Consider the following 20,976-nt stretch of genomic DNA (forward strand, 5'->3'; position numbering starts at 1 on the left):
GAATCATACTTCCTGTCTCTCATGTCCGCGATTCTCGCCGATTACTTCCCATTTTTGGGACTCCATTTCAAATATCCCAAATCCTAAAATCCTAAGCCTGGAGATGAAACTTCAAATCAACCATGGCTTTTCAAATTCATGGCATGCATGGCCTTCCATTCTGTCTCTACACCACAAAGCTCATCATTCCCTTCCCTTTTTGCCATTCGATTTCAAAAATCCTCTTTGAAGAGGTCATACCAGATGGCGAAACTTCAACTCGCCAGACCTCCTTACCTGTCTTTTCAAATCAAAGGCGATTCTGGGACATCCGCTAGCCTCAACGTTGATATTCAACACCCAAAGTTCAAATGCAATGACTTCTGGGTATTATGGTTCTGACCAACAGTCCTTCGCACCTCATCGATCAGTTTTCTTTACTCAGGCAACTTCTTCACCATTTGTTCCCCTCTGTCTCTTAGATTTTCACTCAATCTTGCTATCATCATCAATCTGTTGTCACCTTTCACTATCTGATTTGATTTCTTTGAAACCCTAGAGCCTCAAATGGCACTATAAATAGAAGCTACCATGACCTAACAAGAGAAAATTACGAACCAACTATCTAATACTAAAGAGAAATACACACACAAACACTAAGAGTTTTAGGATTCCAAGCCATAGGTTTCTTACTGCTTTTCTTTTCTTTAGCTGAGTATTATCACTGATCCAAACTCGAGCGTTTTGGGATCTTAAGCAATTGAAAAGAATCCTCGTTTGGTCTACTGCTCTAAAAAAGGTCAGCACCTCTTTCACTCTTCTCTTTTGTTCGTTTTGAATACTACAAGCATGCTAAGTTAGGTTTTATATATTGCAATTGTTGTATGATGCTTAATATACTAACGTATTTGTGCACTGTTATTTTAGTGGTTACTTGTGATTACTTTTTTTTGTTTTGAGTCTTTGGTCATTGACTGATTAAGTCACCAATTGATTCTTGCTGATCTTTGTTATGAGTTTCCAATAGTTTCCATGCCTAAGTTATTATATGCTCATGTTCAACATGAATTTCATAGCTTTCATTAACCTGCAGTAAGCTTATCTTTGTCTTGTTGCATCTTTGTAGCTCTTGGTAGCTTTGAAGTTGAGTTTATTTCTTGATAACCATAACTAAGATGAATCTGAACCTGTTCAAGTTTATATCCCCTGTCTTTTAGCCTTAAGCAAGAACTTTAAGTGTTTATATGCTCTTTCTCTCTCTATACTAGTATATGTTAACTTTGATAACAGCTTCTGGGCTATCACTATGACATTCTCATGGTTATACCTAACTGTTGGATGCATTTGCATGAAACTATCTTGTTTGAGTTAGAATGTCTTCTTTTCATGAACCTTTACTGTATTTACTCTTTTAAGATTAAGTTATCTTCCTCTTCATAGAATAAGTCATGATCATATCTGGCTATAGTCAACTAATAATTCTTGTATAACTGAACTTGGTTATCTCATGAATAGTTGAAATCTTCAAATACACGTTTAATTCAAAACTTGCTTGTGTAGTACTTCCCTGTCTTTAATCTCTTTGAACTTCTGTTGGTTTTGTGAAGCTTACATGAATCTATCATTAAGTTATCTTCCATATAAGTAGGACTTAGTTATTCTGTTATAATCAAGTGATAATTTTTTAGAAGCTGAAGCATGACCACTTCATACTTAGAAACTAAGCTAGACTTATGTCTGAGTTAAACTTATTTTGATACAATGCTTCATTCACCTATAATTCCCCTATTCATTGACATGTTAAACTTGATCCTGTATTGTGCAAAGCTCCCATGTCTAGATGAAGTCACTACCTCACTTACCCTGCCTATGTATAGTTGACTAAGTATTGCAAGTATCCCTGTTTTACTCTATAATACCATATTGTACTCAGTCCTTCCCCTATTGTTAATTTAATACTGAATATGATCCTTAAACCTTATGATGTTCTTTGTTGATACTGTCTGAACATGATGACTTGTTTAAGGTTAATACTGTTAGGAGCATGACTCTTTTGAGTCCTTAGGAATCCCATGTTTAAATCTTTGAACCTGTAGTCATGTTGAGAGTTTAATCCTGTTCCTGATATCCTTGATAACCTCTGTAAAAATAGTTAGCCATAACTGTTTGTTTGAATCTTTACTGATAACCTTTAAAGTGCTAAGTAGTGTTACTAACCCCTGCATGTGTTAATAAGAAACTAAGCAGTTCACAGTTAGTTTGCCAGGGCAGGAGTATCTGCATCTCTTGTGTTGTTGTCTATATGAATTCTGTATTTCCCACTTTCTCTTTGAATGCGTTTTTCCTTAATGACTTACACATATAACAGTAGGTTGTGAGACTTCTGTTTCTCTTCTATAAGCGTTCTAAAGTCAGCCCCTTACATGAAATATATTCTTTATTTGATATCAAAGGTAGTATGTGTTCTCTTATGTTATTCTATTAGGAGAAAAAGTATATATTTTGTGATAGGTAATACTTTAGCGTTTAATTTATAGTGGAAGGGCCTTATTGACACTTAAACTCATAAGAAAAATATGTCGTTAGTGTTTAAGGGTATTTGGGAGTGGAGTTTGACTCTAGGTTGGGTTGCCCTCCCCGACACAAGCATTGACCTGGGCCTTGAGTCCCTTGGAAACTTTGAAGTGTCGGGGGATCCAAAGGGAGCATCGACCTCGAGTGGAGCTTCCTTCTTAGCTCTTAATTCATTGACACATTTAGTTCTTTAAGGGTTTAATGTTTAATGACAATGAAAGGTTTTCAATGTGAATTATTTTCTATGTAAAACCACCACATTAATATATATAATTTTTCACAGTATTAATCATACCATTGTTTCAATTATCTGTTTGTATATCTGTCATGTGCATTAGAATGTGACCTGTTATGTGTATTATAGTATGCTAAGAACATGAAGTATATTTCTAATGACCTTCTTTATTTCTTTTCGATATGTACACATTTGGGCTAAGGAATTCAGGCCCAAACCAGCCTTGCTGCATCTTTGGAAATCTAGTCTTGCCATAGCCGCACCTCTATGATTGTTGGGCCTACCTTATTGAGGCCCAATCTACAGAGTCGTGTCTTTTCCCTTACTCCTTTCATTACTGCACATTATTCCCATAGCCTAGTTTACTGCCTTAATTATTTTTGCTTATTGCCTTCCCTATATTATCGCATTTTTATTATCATATATTAACACTCATATATTATATCATGTGTTTTTCTTTTATGCATTAGTATTACATAAAACTTAGGCAAACCTTAATTAATATAGGATTTAAAAAAAAATAGCTAGTAATTAGTCTGCACCTCCATTTAATTCCAATCAGTTACACTCACTCTTCTTTAAGGTTTTAGAAGCTCAGGACTTTAGTCAGAATGGCTGCCGGTTTACAAAGAAAATTAGGAAAAGGATCATCGATTTTTTAGCAACTGGGAATGAAGTCAGATTTTTCATTAAAAAAGGGGCAGTAATGGACAACCTCAATCGAATTTCCAAAGACTCGCTTCTTCAGTTTTTTTGAAAACCAAGGTACGTGTAAGAATCATTGTTTCTTACAAACAACTCTTAAGATTACTAAGCATCTATTCTTCAAAAATAATCACTTTTTCTAACTTAATAATTCAAGCTTTAAAATAACTACTTAAAAAAATTCTTGTAGCCTCCAATAACTCTTTTGTAATCCTATCCCCTTCTTAAGTCTTACACATTCATTTTATTTAGTATATAACGAGCCCTACCTTAGTGATAATCAAAGTATAGTGTAAATAACTAAGTCCTTAAAATTAGTCTAAGTCCTATGGAGCTACCTCAGGTAGATTTTAAGGGATTCCTAACACATTCCCTTTAGAAGAACAAAACCCCTTACCCATAATCTCACCGATTTGTAGACCTGTAATGAACATAACTTAATAATTAAATAGGTACCCTAGTATACCTTTAAATATTAGGTGGCGACTCTATTTCATCAATAACAGAGAAACCATAAGTTAAATACTGTCTTGACTAGTGCAAAATAGGGTGTAACAACATGACGACTCTGCTGGGGATATCACACTTAGGTTTTGACCTTAGCAGACTTAGACTAATTTGACCTCTAGATTTATTTGTACCTTGCTTTGATTATAATCGAAATTGCAATTACATGCTTACATGATTTATTTACTCTTTATAATTATTTCCTCTTTATGATCACCATGCTTATTGCTGTTACTCCCTTGTTTGTTATTGCTTTATATACACTGTCATCACATCTCTTCCAATCGAGTCTTGGTCGTACACTATCACACACAATGGCACGCGAGGGTTGTCTTTTACACCCCTCCGAATATTCTTTTCAAAACTCTCTAGTTTTAGAGAATGGCTTTGTCAGGTCAACTGACATAACTTCTCGCAACTTTCAGTCCAATTCAAAAGTAGGAAACACTCTACTATAGTAAAATAGGTCATACTGTATAAACCTTAGGTGAGTTGGTCCCTAGCACCAACACACAATTAGGAAAGTCACTCTGATGTCAACAGGTCATGTACCTAACGAGATGATTTATGTGGAAAGAAAACATGACAAGACACTTAAGGATCCCGAAGCGAACACTTACCCAAATAGTTTTCTCTTACCCACATCAGAAAATGGAAATCAACCAAAACATCCATGAAATTAGCATGGTAATGGGAGCACCACATAAACTGAAACAACGGTGGAAAAATATTTGTCGAGAATATAGAGATGAGGTTCGTAAGCACCTAGGGGCATTAACTACATTGATGAACATCCGAGCAGACAAGGTGCTCACTCGCCTGCTAATAGAATTTTGGGATCCAGCTAAGGTGGTGTTCAAATTTGCCGATTGTGAGCTGTTACCGACATTGGAATGAGTTATAAGTTTTACGGAGCTGTCGTTTAGCGGAAGAAATCCAGTATTGCCAGTTACTATGCCCAGTTATCGGTTCTTGGATGCTCTAGGTCTTACCAATAGCAGAAGCCTCATAAGTATCGAGGACAGATGGGTGAGCCTCAACCAGATGTTGGACATGTTTGGGCACCGTGACAGCTACGAATGGTAGTCATGGGAGTTTCAATGTGACTAGGTGACATGGGAGAGTCTCATACCTATCACTTTTGCAATGGCACTATTGGGACTATTGGTCTTCCCACAACGAAGGGGCCGTATGAACATCAATATGCTACCAGTGGTCCTGTCAACCTTCCACAACAATCTTCAAGCTACTCTGGTGTCGATGGTGTTAGCTAAGATGCTGAGAGCTTTGTCCGCATGTGCACGAGGGCATGATTTCTTTAAGGGTTGTAATTTGTTGCTTCAGATTTGGGCTACTGAACATTTCTTCTAGTAAGAGTCCACCATCGACTAATTTGTGGGTGTCACCAATATGATCCGCAGCCATAATGAAAGAATGAGACACTGGGTCTCCTCACATGCGCAAGAAGAATAGAGGGAAACACTAACCAATCTGACAGGAGAATGGATCAACTGGAAACTCTCTTGGTTAGATGGAAGGGCAATCTTGAGGACTCCTTAGAAGTACTTAATCGAGTTGATCGAACTGGAAGACATTCAACCATACTCACCCCTGCGGGTCCTTAGACAATTCGGGATGATCCAAGACGTGCCTCTGTGGACTAGGACGACGTTGTATGAGGATGAATACAATGGCCAAATTCCAATTCCCAGGATAAGGAGACTGCAAGAAGAGTGGAATGACCTGGTGACAATGCCTATGGGTCAAAACGCATGGTGTACTCCCGAGTATTATGTTTGTATTAACAAAGAAGAAGAACTGGCCTGCCCAAGCAGATAGGGTATAGCCTGGTTAGAGGACGCAGTGGTTGCCTTGTAGATTTATCATGAGATCCTGCCGCATTATGTTGTGACCACATCAATGCATCATCAGGTGGTCCCAGGATCCATTGACCACATGTTCCCACCGGCTGAAGAGAATGATCTGGTAGTGGAGTGCATCTAGACAAAGTCAAGGACAAAGCCAGATGAAGATCCAGAGGAGTAGTCTGAATTCAACGATGATGAGGAAGAGTTTGAGAAAGACCCGGAAGAGGATCCAGAAGAAGATAAGCTCAAATGAAGCGACTCAAGGGATGGTTATTAGAGTTGGTTGATTTTCCCTCTTTCCCCACTTTGTACCTTTTTCCCTAGTTTTCTCTTTTACTTCCCAAAAGGCGAGTTGTCCAAGCCCATGTAGTTCTATGAAACAATGATGTAACCATTATTTCCATTTGTATCAGTCCAAATTATCAATAAAAACAAATTGCTTTGAATCTAAATGCGTCAAGTCTAAATATCTTTCAAATATATGCAAACTAGGCCTATCTCTGGAAATGAGAAGTCCCTGTAAATTCTAGGAACGCGCTAGTTGTAATGCACAAATTATCTGCTATGTGTGATTTTCTGCTCGTATAAATGAAGAAACTGACTCTTGATCCTTTTCTTTTCTTTATTCTTGTTTTCCTTTTGCTTTATTATTATCCCCAAAAAGAAAAGAAAGTTGGTTTGTATCGACCAAAACTGGCGGAGCCACCATACAATATGGTCAAAGGAAACGATGTCAGTCGTGGAAAACCCAACTGAACATACTCTGGTCATAGCGATAGCCCGGGGCGATGGGGAAAAAGATAACACTAGGAATGATGAACACACGACCAGGATGGCCCGAGAAATGGAGTCCCTAAGGAAGGAGGTACAATATATCAGAGAATTAACACATCTGGTCATGACAACACTTCCCCAACCACCCAGATTCCCTTCTTTGGATTCACTTCCATATCATTTTCCTTCAACATCATGCCAAAACAACAACACTCTAACTTCAACCCTCACCACTCAAGTCATACCTCCAGTAACCCCTGCTAACCCAAGAAATCCCCCTATTCACACTTCTTACATACCACAATACACTCAGACACTACCCTTCCTCGTGAGAGAGTCACTTTCACCACTAACTAGCACATATATGTGGCACATGCTGCCACCCATGAGTGGTACGTTCCCCCTGTATATGCCATTTCTGAACCTACATTTACATCACATGTCACAGTTAGGGTGTCTTATGAGATTTATCAATACTCCGAGATGGAGAGAGAAGCCAGGCGTAAGGAAGAAAAGACGGTATCTGAGCAGTTGCAAATGTTGAGAAGGAAAATAAAAAGTCTCCAAGTTGCCCAGGGCAGCGAAAGTTTGGACTATGAGGATTTGTGTATTCATCCAGATGTGCATATGCTAGCAGGATACAAACCCCCAAAGTTCGATATCTTCGATGGGACGGGGGACTCTCACGCACATTTAAGGGCTTATTGTGACAAGTTAGTCGGAGTGGGAAAGAACGAGAAACTAAGGATGAAATTGTTTATAAGAAGTTTGACGGTAGAAGCACTCACCTGGTATACTCGACAAGATCCGCAAAATTGGAGAACATGGCAGGATATGGTGGAGGACTTCATGAATTGTTTTTGATTCAATATAGAGATCACCCCTGATCGGTTTGCACTGGTGAACCTGCAGAAAATACCATCTGAGTCATTTCAAGAATATGCACGACGATGGAGGTCGGATGCTGCCAGGGCACAACCTATGCTGAATGACAATGACCTAACCAAGTATTTCATTCGAGTCTAAGAAGGAATATACTTTGAAACGATGATGGGAATGATGGATCAAAAGTTCCCCGAGCTGGTCAAGATGGGAGATTTCTTAGAAGAAGGCATAAAGTATGGTAAAGTGCAATCCATGGAAGCACTGTAAGCAGCTAACAAGGCCATCCAGTCAGGGTCAATTGGTAGCGGAAAGAAGAAGAAAAAGAAGGTCTTAGCAGTCATCCCTTACTACCAAACAAACCCACCTCATGGAAACACCTTTTATTCCACAAACAACCACTCACCACCACCCATTTACGCTCCAATTTATAATACCCAGCCATACTACCACCCTCAACTACAATACAACCCTCATTTAGCCAAAAAAACCAAAACCCACAACGACCATATGCTCATGTCCAAACCACTACTCATTAGAATCGACTTGTGTATGCACCACGCCCTCGTCCCAACTTTGAAGAGAGGGGTCCTAGAACTTATACCCCGATTGCTGAGCCTCTGGCCCAATTGTTCAAAAGGTTAAGAAGAGCAGGATTGAAAAATGAAATTGAAACCCTGATCAAGAGCATATCCATTCAGTGTACTCCAGCACCACCTAATGTGAATCACAATCCACTGCTAAATTATCAAAATCAGGGAGCTAACATGATCATATTAGATGAAGAATATGACAATAAAGGAATAATTATCACTATTGTAAATACAGAAGCCGCAAGGATCCCTCCTCAAAAGGCTCCGATCATTACATTACAACTAAGGCCTATAGTGATGGTTCAGACCTACCCACAACAACCTACCAACGCTACTCAAGACGAAGAAGATCGGGAGTACAAAACCTTCCCATGGACCTACCGGCAAAAGGGAAAGGCCAAAATGACAGACTCTGCCATGGCACATGGTATGACTAGGTCTGGGAGATGCTACGCCCCTGAAGATGTCAATCGAGGAAACCCGGGGAGAGAACAAATTTCAAGTAGGAACATAACAGACCCAAAAGCTGCTGAGTTTTGGAAAAGAATGTCAAGGAAAGAGTATTATGTGGAAGAGCAGTTAAAGAAAACTCCAGCACAGATACCTATCATAGATCTATTAATGAGCTCTGATAGCCATAAGGACGCTCTATTGAAAGTACTAAGCGGGGTAAATGTACCAAGTAACACCATAAGCGAAGCATTGCCCGCAACAATTGGGAAAATGGTAGAAACAAATATGATCACTTTCAGAAGAGACGAACTTCCCGTCAAAGGCGCAAGTCACAACAAAGATCTCCACATCACTGTCAAATGAGGGAACAAAGTGGTATCCACTCTCCACCTTGTGGGAATTATGAATTCATTTGAGGAAAGTCAATGAAAGTCACGTGAAGGTAAGAGCCTTTGATGGTTCGCAAAAGGATGTTACTGCAGAAATTTATCTAGCTTTGCAAATTGGGCTGGTCGAAATTTATCTAGGCTTCGTACTGACTCTTCCATCCATTTCTGCCAAGATTAGAGCTCCACCATACAACGCTCGGTGAACCACGTAAGGACCTTGACAGTTTGGTGCAAACTTCCCTTTAGCTTCTTCTTGATGGGAAAGATATTTTTTAGAACCAACTGCCCCGGTGTGAATTGGCGAGGATTCACTCTTTTGTTAAATGTATTGGCCATCCTATTCTTATATAAATGACCATGATATACTGCATCCGTTCTTTTCTCGTCGACGAGAACGAGTTTTTCCTGCCTGACCCGTATCCATTCTGCATCATCCAATTTTGCTTCTTGAATCACTTTTGAGGATGGTAACTCGACCTCTACGGGTATTACCACTTCAGTGTCGTATACCAACATGTATGGTGTTGCCCCAGTATATTTCCTCATAGTAGTCCGATAACTTAATTAAGCGAAAGGTAGCTTCTTGTCCTATTGTTTGTGATTGTCCACTATCTTCCGTAGAATCCTCTTGATATTCTTGTTAGCTGCCTTGACTACCCCATTTATTTGCGGTCTATAGGCTGTGGAATTGCAGTGGACAATTTTGAACTTCTCACAGAATTCTCTCATGAGGTCGCTATTGAGGTTAGCGGCATTGTCAGTGATGATGGACTCCGGTATTCCAAATCTGCAGATGATGTTGTTTCAGATAAAATTTGCCACTACCTTCTTTGTGATGGCCTTGTAAGTAGATGCCTCGACAAATTTGGTGAAATAGTCGATAACTACCAAACTGAAACGATGCATGTTTGATTTTGCAGGCTCTACGGGTCCTATCACGTCCATGCCCAGGCGACGAACGACCATGGCGAACCTATTACATTTAACTCATTTGGTGGAACCCGGATGAAATCTCTGTGAATCTAGCACTGGTGACACTTCTGCACGTAGAAGATATTTTCACTTTACATAGTCATCCAAAAGTATCTAGCTCTCAAAATCTTCTTGGCTAATGTGAACCCATTCATGTGGGGTCTGCACGTCCCTGCATGTATTTCTTCCAACAATCCGGTTGCTTCGATAGCGTCTACACATCTCAACAAACCTAAGTCTGGGGTCCTCTTGTACAAGACTTCCCCGGTGAGGTAAAAGTGGTTTGCTAACCTCCTGAGGGATCGCTTTTGACCATTAGTAGCATTCTCCAGATACTCCTCGGTCGCAAGGAATTTCTTTATGTCGTGATACCAAGGTTTACCATCTGGTTCTTCATTCCCATGGAAGCAATAAGCATATTGATCCTTGACTTCTATCTCGATAGGGTCGATGTAATTCTTATCTGGATGTTGAATGATAGATGATAAGGTCGCAAAAGCATCGACGAACAATTCTAGGGACGTGCCTAAACTCTATCTTTGTGAACTTCTTGCACAGATCCTTCACACAGTCTAGGTACGACAGTATCTTGACATTCTTGGTGGACCATTCTCCTTGGACTTGGTGTATCAGCAAATTGGAATCTCCTATGACCAAAAGTTCTTTGATGTTCATGCCGACTGCCATTCTGATTCCAAAGATTCATGCCTCGTATTCAGCCATATTATTGGTTCAAGGCAATCTTATCTTTGCCGATACTGGATAGTATTATTCAGATTTCGAAATCAGAACTGCCCTAATCCCGACTCCTTTGAAGTTTGATGCTCAATCGAAAAACATTCTCCATCCACGGTATGATTCTGTAATATCCTCATCATCAAATAGTACTTCTTCATCGGGGAAATACGTGGTAAACGGTTCGTAATCCCCATCCATTGGATTCTCGGTGAGGTGGTTGGCTAAAACTTGTACTTTGATAGCCTTCTGAGTTATGTACACAATTTTAACTTCGTTAAGAAGAATTTGCCATTTAGCTAGCTTTCCGGTAGGCATTGGCTTCTGAAAAATATACTTTTGTGAGTCAAGCCGAGATATCAGATACGTACTGTATGCTGACATGTAATGCCTTAGCTTCTGAGTAATCCAAGTTAGAGACAAGTGCGTTCTATTAAGGTACACTTGGCCTTGCATGGTGTGAACTTCTTGCTTAAGTTGTTAATGGCCTGCTCCTTTCTCCCAGTTTCATCATGCTTCCCCAACACACAGCCGAAGACGTTGTCCAAGACCGACAAATAGAGCAACAATGGTTTCCCTGGTTAAGGGGGAACCAACACTGGCAGGTTTAAAAGATACTCTTTGATTTTTTAAAGAAGGCTTTCTGGCACTTCTCCGTCCATTTCGTGGCAGCATCCTTCTTTAGCAACTTGAAAATGGGTTCATAGATTACCGTGGATTGGGCTATAAAACGGCTGATGTAATTCAATCCGCCTAGGAAACTCATGACATCTTTCTTGTTCTTTGTTGGCGGTAATTCCTGGATGGCCTTGACTTTTGATGGATCCAATTCTGTCCCTTTCTTGCTTACAATAAAACCCAATAGGTTTCCACCAGGGACTCTGAACGCACACTTTTCTGGGTTCAACTTCAAACTGTCTCTTCGTAGGCATTTAAAAAGAAATTTCAGGTCGTCCAAGTGCTCTGAACGCTTTTGAGATTTTATGATGACATCATCCACATACACTTCAATCTCCTTATGAACCATGTCATTGAAGAGGGTCGTCATGGCCCTTATGTAGGTGGCGCTGGTGTTCTTGAGACCGAATGACATAACTCTATAACAGTAGACTCCTCAAGGCGTGGTGAAAGCTGTCTTCTCTGTGTCTCACTCGTGCATCAAGATTTGGTTGTATCTAGAGAAACAATTCACAAACGACTGCAGTTCATTCTTTGCACAGTTGTCAAAGAGGATATGGATATTTGGCAGGGGAAAATCATCATTTGGACTAGCTTTGTTAAGATCCTGGTAGTCCACACATATACTATTCTTTCTGTCCTTTTTGGGCACCTGGTGATGTTTTCCAACCTGCTTAGATAGTTGGTGAACCTTACTACATTTGCTTCTATCATCTTTTTCTTTAGACAGAGGTTTCATTCAGGAATCATAAAATCTAATGAAACTGCATCAATATAAGGGGAAGGAAGAGGGTCAGTACTATCCAGGGGCTCTTTAGTGAAGCATGGAGTTTCATACCAAGTAGGAGCATAGTTCTCCTCTTAGGTAGATGGAGCATGTCCCTCTGTTGGCTCCCCTATAGTACTAATTGGTACCAAGTCACCTTGAGGCACCAGTTCCCCACTTCCATCACCATTCCCTTTTTCTCCCCCCTAAGTCTCAGTACTCACATTACCAGACACATACCCCCCAACTAAACTCCATTCAATAGCAACAAGAAACATGCTTTCTATGGCTTCTTTTTCACTCACATCCAATAATGTAGAATCAGTAGAAGCAAGAGAGGCGTTACCTGATGGTGATACACTGTTTAGATCAAACGTTGGAGCAGAGGGGGTGGTAGATACACCATATGCTTCACCAAGACTAGAAACAACCTCTTAGGCTACAGTTGCTTCCTTAACCCGCTGAATCGAAATCTCTGTTCCCTCTTCTCCTTCTACCGGACCATCTTCTGCCATTTTTTTCCGAAATAGTAGAGGGAAAGGTTGACACGACAAACTTCTTAGGTGTTTAATTTTTCCATCTACGATGGAAACTAGAACTTGATGGAGTCGGGGAAGAGACAGTGGGTGGTGGTTGGTCGGAGATGGGGGTTTCACTGGGTGAAGGTTGAGTCTCAGATATAGGCTGTTGTGCTTCGTGAGACGAAGACATAGTAGGAATGTCAATGGTGGCTTTTGGAGACTCTGAATTTTTTGAAGACATGGTTTGTTTTTTAGAGTGAAGACATGAGAAAGAGGGTTTTCAGAGAAAAGAAGAGGGTTTGCTGGCTTTGATGGCTTTGATGTGGATAGTTATGAGAGATACATGTCTTTTGGGGTTATTTATAGGGAATGAGGGATCGGTTATAATTAGATGTGACAGACTGGAGTCGGGTCGGTTTATAACAGGTGTGATATTTGGGCTGAAAAGGTGTGGGAAAAGGGTGGACAATTTTAATGACGTGGCACTTTTAGCAGTTTAAAATGCGTATGCGTGTAAGAGGAATTACTAACCTGAGTCAAGGGAACCAGGTTCCTTGATTGATTTTGCAAATATGAGCCTCATCTTCCTACCAAATTGCAATGTCATTAGCTACTTGTTTTTCCTGTAATTGCCATGCGTGTTTACCTGTAACGGTATAGAATTGAGTAAAAAGTTGCCAGAAAATACTTTTTAGTAGTTTACCTTACCATTCCTTCATAGCTAGTTCATTGAGTGCTTCGCGATTGCGTGGTCAGGTCCGCGATCGCGTAGGTCTGTGATGTTGTGCATCGCGATCGCCTGGGAAAGTCCGCGATCGTCTGGGAAAGTCCGCGATCGCGTAGAGTTAAATCTGGGCGATGGAAAATTTTTCTTCGCGATCGCGTAGAGTAAATGTCTGGGCAGAGAGTTTAAGTTCTGAAAATGGGATTTTGTCCCATTTTCAGTTTTTAATGGATTAGAGCTCGGGAAGAGGCGAGTTTCGAGCGTTTTTCAAGTAAAACAATGGGGTAAGTATTCTTAACTCAATATTGGTTAAATTACCCGAATCCATGATTATTTTTATCATTTATTTGGTCAATTAAGTTGAAAAAGTTTGAAAACCCTCTTGGTCCCCATTTCCTCTACGCGAACGCGACCTTCTTCACGCGTTCGCGAATAACAAACTCACATAGCTACGCGATCACGTCCCGCTTCACGCGAACGCGAAGCACAAAATATTATTGCCTTAAATTAACCCTACGCGATCACAGATATCCCCACGTGATCGCATTGAACAAAAACCTCCACTGCTCACAGACACATTTACGCGATCGTGTAGAAGGAAAACAACATAAGATATTAGAAAATTCCAGCAGCTGTTCAAGTCTAAATTTTTGATTCGTTAACCATCCAAAACTCACCCGAGCCTCTCGGGACCTCAAACAAATATACCAACAAGTCCTAAAACATCATACGAACTTAGTCGAGCCCTCAAATCATCTCAAACAATGCTAGAACCATGAATTACACCCCAATTAAAGCCTAATGAACTTTGAAAATTTTAATTTCTACAAATGGCTCCGGAACCTATCAAATCACGTCCGATTGACCTCAAATTTTGCACAAAAGATATAAATAATATAACGGAGGTATTTCAATTTTCAGAAGCGGATTCCGACGCCGATATCAAAAAGTCAACCCCCGGTCAAACTTTCCAAAAATTAAACTTTCGGCATTTCAAGCCTAATTGCACTACGGACCTCCAAATAATTTTGCGGACACACTCCTAAGTCCAAAATCACCATACGGAGTTGTTGGAATTATCAGAATTCAAATCCGAGGTCTTTTACACATAGGTCAATATCCGGTCAACTCTTCTAACTTAAATTTTTAATTATGAGACTAAGTGTCTCATTTCATTCTGAATTCCTTCCTGACCCGAACCAACTAACCCGTTAAATAATAAAATAACTATAAAGTGTAAATTGAGCAGTAAATGGAGGAACGAGGTTATAATACTCAAAACGACCAGTCGGGTCGTTACAACAGGGGTGGCTCTCCTTTGCATTTGCGATACTTTTGTCGCAATTGCGACCATCGCATTTGCGAACTAGATGTCGCAAATGTGACGTCTGCGACAGGAGCAAGGGATTTTTTTTTCGAGACTTAGCTCATTTTCCTCATTTTCCACTTGGACTTTGGCGATTATTTAGAGCATCTTGAGAGGTGTTCCATCAACATAAAAAAGGTAAGTAATTCCCATGTATTTTGAGTTAAATACTTGGATTATACATAGATTTTAACATGAAAATTCATGAAAATTTGTAGAAACTTGGGGTTTTGGTAGAAAATCTAGAAATTGGTATTTTTAGATTTTGACAACGAATTTGGGCATGGAATTGAGAATAAACTATATATTTAAGTTCGTGAGGCTATGGGTAATGTTTATCTTCGAAAATTTTCGGAATCAGGGCACGTGGGTCCGAGAATGATTTTTATCGACTTTTCGAGCGAAATTGGAAATTGTTGTAGATTGAATTATAATGAATATTAGAGTATATATTCATGGATTTGCACATTTATTGACTAGTTTTGGAGCGATGTGCATCATTTTGAGTTGTTGGGAAGGCTTTGGAGCAGGTTATGGAATTTCGGAGCGAGGTATGTCTCTTTTCTAACCTTGTAAGAGGAAAATTAACCCCATAGGTGAATTGAATTCATGTGTGCTCTTATTTGCGGGGGTCTGCGTACGCACGACGTGATGAGAGTCAGTGCGTAACTATTAATTATGCTTACATTCTGGCAGTTTTAGGTTTACACCATGCCTTGTTGATACCGTTATTTGATTATGTTTATTATTTGCGTTGAAAAGAGTTGAGATTTGAGTATGCTTATTAATTGCCTTGAAAAGAGTTGAAATTGAGGATTTTCAAAATTTGAAAATTTTCATTTGGTTTTTTTTCTTCGTATTTTGAAAAGAATTGAGGAATATTATAATAACTTGAGAAATCTATGTTCAACCGCGTCGCAATTATATTCCGCGAACGGGGTAAATTTCCACTACTCACATGGGAGCGGGCCATTCACCTCGGCAGGTTAATAGATGCATCTATGATTCGCGTTGTTCGACCCTCGACAATGCACAATTTAAATATTTATATTGGATTGGGCCGTATGACCTCGGCATGACTTGCGCATGATAACTCTTTGGAACTAATAATACTTTACATTGCTTCATTGGTTTGAGATATAAATTATTAAATGATGAAAATAAGATTCAGGAATTTTTCAGTTATTGAGTTTTCAGCTATATTATGAAAATCCATGCTTAATTATAACATCGGTATTTTATCGTTAGCCCATAATAAGTGTCGGAGTCGACATCTCGTCATTACTTCTTTAAGATTAGACTGGATACTTACTGGGTACGCGTTGATTTACGTACTCATACTACACTTGCTGTACATTTTGTGCAGGTACATATATGTCTAGTGGCCTTGTAAGCGCAGAGGCATGGTTATTGCGTGGACTTAGGTGAGCTGCATCCCTTGTAACGATCCGCAGCCAATAGAGTCTCCTTCAGAGTTATTTATATTTTTTCTGTCTAATTTGTATTCCGGACAGATGTTGTATTTTATTTTACTTCCTAGTTGATGATCATGCACTTGTGACACCGGGTTTTGAGAGTACTTATGGGTTGTTCAGTATTGTAGTTGTGAAAATATTTCCATTTACTCTGTAAATCTTATCTCTTATTATTTAATTGAAGAAAATTATGATTTTAAAAAATAAATACTAAAATGATTAATTAAGTTAATCAATTATTGTTGGCTTGCCTAACAATGGTGTTAGGCTCCATCACGACCTTTAATGGATTTTGGATCGTGATAATTTCATAGGTCTTTAGATTTCTAATGAGTTAGTCAATCGTCAGCTTTTGCAGATCTTTTGTCTCCATGATAGCATCTACTTTGCTCTCCCAAGAACCAGGTAACACACTTAGAATTTTTCTGACCAGTTTGTCCCTTGGAATGATTTCTCCTAGAGAATAGAGATCATTTATAATGGAAGTGAAGCGAGTATGCATGTCCTGAATGGACTCATCATCCTTCATCTTGAAGAGCTCATACTTAATCGTGAACATGCCGATCTTTGATTGCTTGACTTGAGTTGTTCCTTCATGTGCGGTTTGGAAGGCCTCCCAGATCTCCTTGGAAGATTGACAAGCTGTTGTACTCGTCTAGTCCAATACCACAGACGAGGATCTTCTTTGCTCAGAAGTTTTTCTCGATAGCTTTGTAAACGACATCATTGTACTCCTTCCTTCTCTTTGGGACTGTCACTGCTTTCTCGCCAATGGTCTTCATAGGGACGAAGGGTCCATCACAAATGATATCCTAAAGCTCCGAATCTTCAACCATGATAAAATCATGTATTCTTGTCGTCCACCAGCCATAATATTGTCCATTGAATCTAGGAGTTAGCGTTATAGAAAGAAATTGATGTCATACCAATTGATGTAAACTAAGTGTCTACCAAACTGTATAGAGAACCTAGTTCTATATCAGTTCTCACAGAACACACACATAATTAATAACACAACAGTATTTTCCGTGGAAAACTCCCAGATCACGGGATTAAAAAGCACGACTTATACTCGTAGGATTTCAACTTCACCAACCGAGCAATTTAGATGACAACATATTATAATCTAATAATTAAACTCTTAATCCCTCACCTACTTGCAATAACACTATTGCAAGACTCTTTGTAATAACTCTATTACAAAGCTCACCACTTTGACTAACTCTAGTCAAACACAAACACAAGGTTTATGGATTACAAAGACATCCTACGAGATTCTTCTAACTAAGCTGAGTAGGAATTATAAGTGAATAATATTAACAAAGATACAATAATACTAAGGACACATGATGAACTCAGTGCTAGAATCTAGTCCTTTGTTCTGTTGCTACTTTGTTCTTCAAGCCTTGGAGTAAATGAAGGCGGATGAACACTTGAGAGAAAATAATATTTTAGGGTTTGCAAGTGTATGTGATCCCTTACCTCATGTTGATAGTATATAAGTGAGGTCACTAGGATGATGAAGCAAGTATCCGGTACACATCATGCTTCAACATTGACTGTTGCACTGTAACATCTGTAGTGCATCAACTTTAACAGCTGTAAAGAGTTGACTTGTACTCTAACCGGAGGAGCTGATAGCTATATGTTCCCTCTACTGTTCCCTTGACTGATATCATTGGAACTTATTCCAGACATGTGACTTGTTATTATGAGCACAGAGAGGCTTTGTATTAGGTTCCCATATGAAGTTTGATAAATCATCAAAACACAAAGGCACATAATCTATCACTAGTGATGGCAGTTTCAATTTGATTCAACTGAATATTGGTGAGTGATAAAGAAGTTATTAAAGGTAAAGGTTAATATTTGTGCATAAGACACTATATTGAGCACTATCCTTCCAAGAGAATCACTCTCGATCATGAACAAAGACATGGTAAAAATCAACTTCACACTTTGTCTAAAGCCCATTAATGTGCATACTATTAAATAAGAAGGAAATTTTCATCTTTTGATACAATTAATATTAGTCTTTTCTCTTTTTTTAGGGCTGTTACTTGAGAAGGGGAAGAGAGAGCTTCAATTATGGCTGTGTGAGTGCTATACCATAATTGAAACCATCACACTACCTGTTTACCCGTAAAATGGTACAGTTAAATTTATACGTGGTTTATAGACAAGTAAATCGATTTGATCCTAAAATGATAAATAAATTAGACAAGAATGTAAGACTTAGCCTTAAGATCGAGATAAAATAGTAGAAATCTTGATTCCAGGAGCAGATCTTCCGGAGGCAGTAATAAAAATATAAATAAGCATGAAAGTAAATTGTTATTGAGCTTCGAGCAGAATATAGTGTATGATTTTCAGAAAATTCTTGTCCTTTATAATGGTTGTAAAACTCGCTATTTATAGTTGCACTAAGGGAACAAGGTCCTAGGATCAAGTCCCTCTTTAATGACAGTTATGAGGGCCATTGAAGAATGTGTAACGGTAGGCAGTGAATCTATATTCTTTGTAACGGACCATGTACTTAATATTGTAGAATATTATCCATTAAATGATATTGGGTGGTAGACATTTATTTCGCCTTTATGAATACCATTCTCTCCGATAACAAACGAGATTGTAGCCTTCAGACCTGATTGTCTTCTGTCTTCAGCTCCACGTGTCGCTTTATCATGCGAGCATTTAATATAAACATATTTTACCCTATATAGATAGTCCCCCTACTTTCCGGTGGCACAACCTTGTGTCACCGAAAAGTTGGTAAAGATATAATTTTTTGGCGAAAAATTCTCTAACTCCCTCTGAAAAGTTTCTGATGGTTAATTAGACACGTATCTCTCCACATTTAATGCTCCGAACACACGTCATCCCACGATTCAACAACACTTTCATCGTTTATCGAAGTAATTATGGCCATGATTTTAGCCGCTCTTCCTTTACTTATACGCATGAACCTTTTCCATTTACACTTCATAACTCTCCAAACTCTCTCAAACTCTCTTTACTCAACTCATACTTGTTTTCAACTCTCTCTAATCTTCTTCTTCAGAAAAAAATCCTTTTTCTCCCTTCTGCTTACAATGGCCTCTTCTTCCAGAAATTCCAGTTCCTCAAAGAACAAAGGTAAAGCTAATGATGCTTCTCCTCCTACGGTGAGCATCATTATTCAAACTGAGCACCATCATGGCACGTGGGTTGTTGGTGTGTATCCTTCTTCCTTCCAGCATTCCTGTTGTAAAGGAATACTTCCATTGCCATGATTTAAACATCATCGTTCCTGACATAGCAGAGCGGATAACCTTACCAAATAAGGGTTTCATGTATTTTTATATATACCCCTTCACTTTGGGACTGTTCTCTTTGAGCGAGGAGCTTGACTTCGTTATCGTGGAGTTATGTATCCATTACCAAGTATGCCTGGCACATGTAAGTCCTTCTGTGTGGAGTAAAGTTTCTTGTCTTCGGCATCTATGCTAGGAGATGAGAGAGGATCTATTCCTGGCTCGATTAATGAACCTTTATTCCTCCAAGATTTTCCACGAGGAATGATAAATTTCAGCAAATGTGGCCACCATGCTTTGCTAACCAGCATGGATGATGATAACGACCGTGGGTGGATGGAATAGTTCATTGCAATTGCTACTAGGGACATCATTCTGGCTACGACTCCATCCTTTTAGGAATTATGGAGTCGTACTCGTAAGTTCACTGTTTGTCTTTTCTTCTAATTCAAGATCGCCCCATGTTGTTACTAAACCTTCTTCTTTCACTTATTTTAGCAACTTGGTGGACACCACCTATGGTTGAAAGCTTGGACTGGTGAGTCCAAAAAATTTTGGATGTCACCACTCCCGAGATCCGCATGAGGAAAGAATTGGCCCCTAAAATATGGGCAAAAGGCCAAAAATCATGGTAAGTCGAACTCATCTTGTTTTTACCTTTCATATAGGAAAAATTGATTAACCTTTCTCTCATATTGAATTCAAGTGTACCCCAGGGCTCAGTTGTCGTCCCCGAGGAGGACATTTTGGCTGATAATATTGATACGGCGAGGCTGCTGCATGAGGTTTTCACCCGAACAGGTATCTCTAGGTCTTCTTTTGGTGCAAGTGTTTCTTCTCGGAGTCCCCGGCCGGAGAACAAAAACCAAAACATGAGACATTCCTCTGAGGTAGGGGAAAAAAATAAAAAGGCAAATAGTGCCATGCTCAAGTCGTCTTTGGATGATGTGGTGATGAGTGTCGCGCCCGAACCGGCCATAGAAATCGTGGTGTTCGATGATGATGGAGGAGCTAGTGATGGGAGGGATTCTCTACATAGAAGAAGACGACCTTCATCAGCTCAACAAAATGCTCAATCTGTTGAGCTAGTTACACCAACGTAGGATGACGCCCCAGTTCTTTGGAGGGAATACGATATGGTGGAAGATGTTAATTCTTGCTTTTGATTCCTATTCGCCATGCTCGCTACCATGAGGCTGAGTACCGGGTCCCTTCTATCTTTGGTTGATGAGAAACCAACAACCAACACTACATTTGTTGCAGTTACTTCTCAACCTATAACGCCATCAGCTTCATCTCCTTCTTCGCCACCAGCAACTGCTACATCATCTGCACCGGCCGCAGTTGATCGAGAAGAGGATATCCCTCTTCCCTAGTCACCAGTTCATGGGAATTTGGGACATAATTATTCTTCCCCCTCCGAAGATCCCCAAAAAATGAGGGGTGTCACCCTCTCGGTTTCTACCGGATGCCATATGTTGTCCCGA

At 39.5% G+C, this 20,976-nt stretch overlaps 2 protein-coding genes across 2 annotated transcripts in view; one reads left to right on the forward strand and one right to left on the reverse strand.

Annotated features, from left to right (window-relative positions):
• LOC104087897 (putative B3 domain-containing protein REM15) overlaps positions 1-20,976 on the forward strand; it is a 222,796-nt gene that overhangs the window by 176,302 nt on the left and 25,518 nt on the right. The window lies entirely within an intron of this gene.
• LOC138902332 (uncharacterized) lies at positions 9,134-9,505 on the reverse strand. The gene has a single exon (XM_070190185.1). It carries the CDS (start codon positions 9,503-9,505, stop codon positions 9,134-9,136), a length of 372 nt encoding a protein of 123 aa, XP_070046286.1.

The sequence above is a fragment of the Nicotiana tomentosiformis genome, chromosome 12 (assembly GCF_000390325.3).
Source record: "Nicotiana tomentosiformis chromosome 12, ASM39032v3, whole genome shotgun sequence".
In the NCBI taxonomy this organism is placed as follows: domain Eukaryota; kingdom Viridiplantae; phylum Streptophyta; class Magnoliopsida; order Solanales; family Solanaceae; genus Nicotiana; species Nicotiana tomentosiformis.

Bases quoted from the DNA above. Each gene is read 5' to 3' on its own strand.
- LOC138902332 (XM_070190185.1), bottom strand. From the start codon at position 9,505: ATGAGGAAATATACTGGGGCAACACCATACATGTTGGTATACGACACT.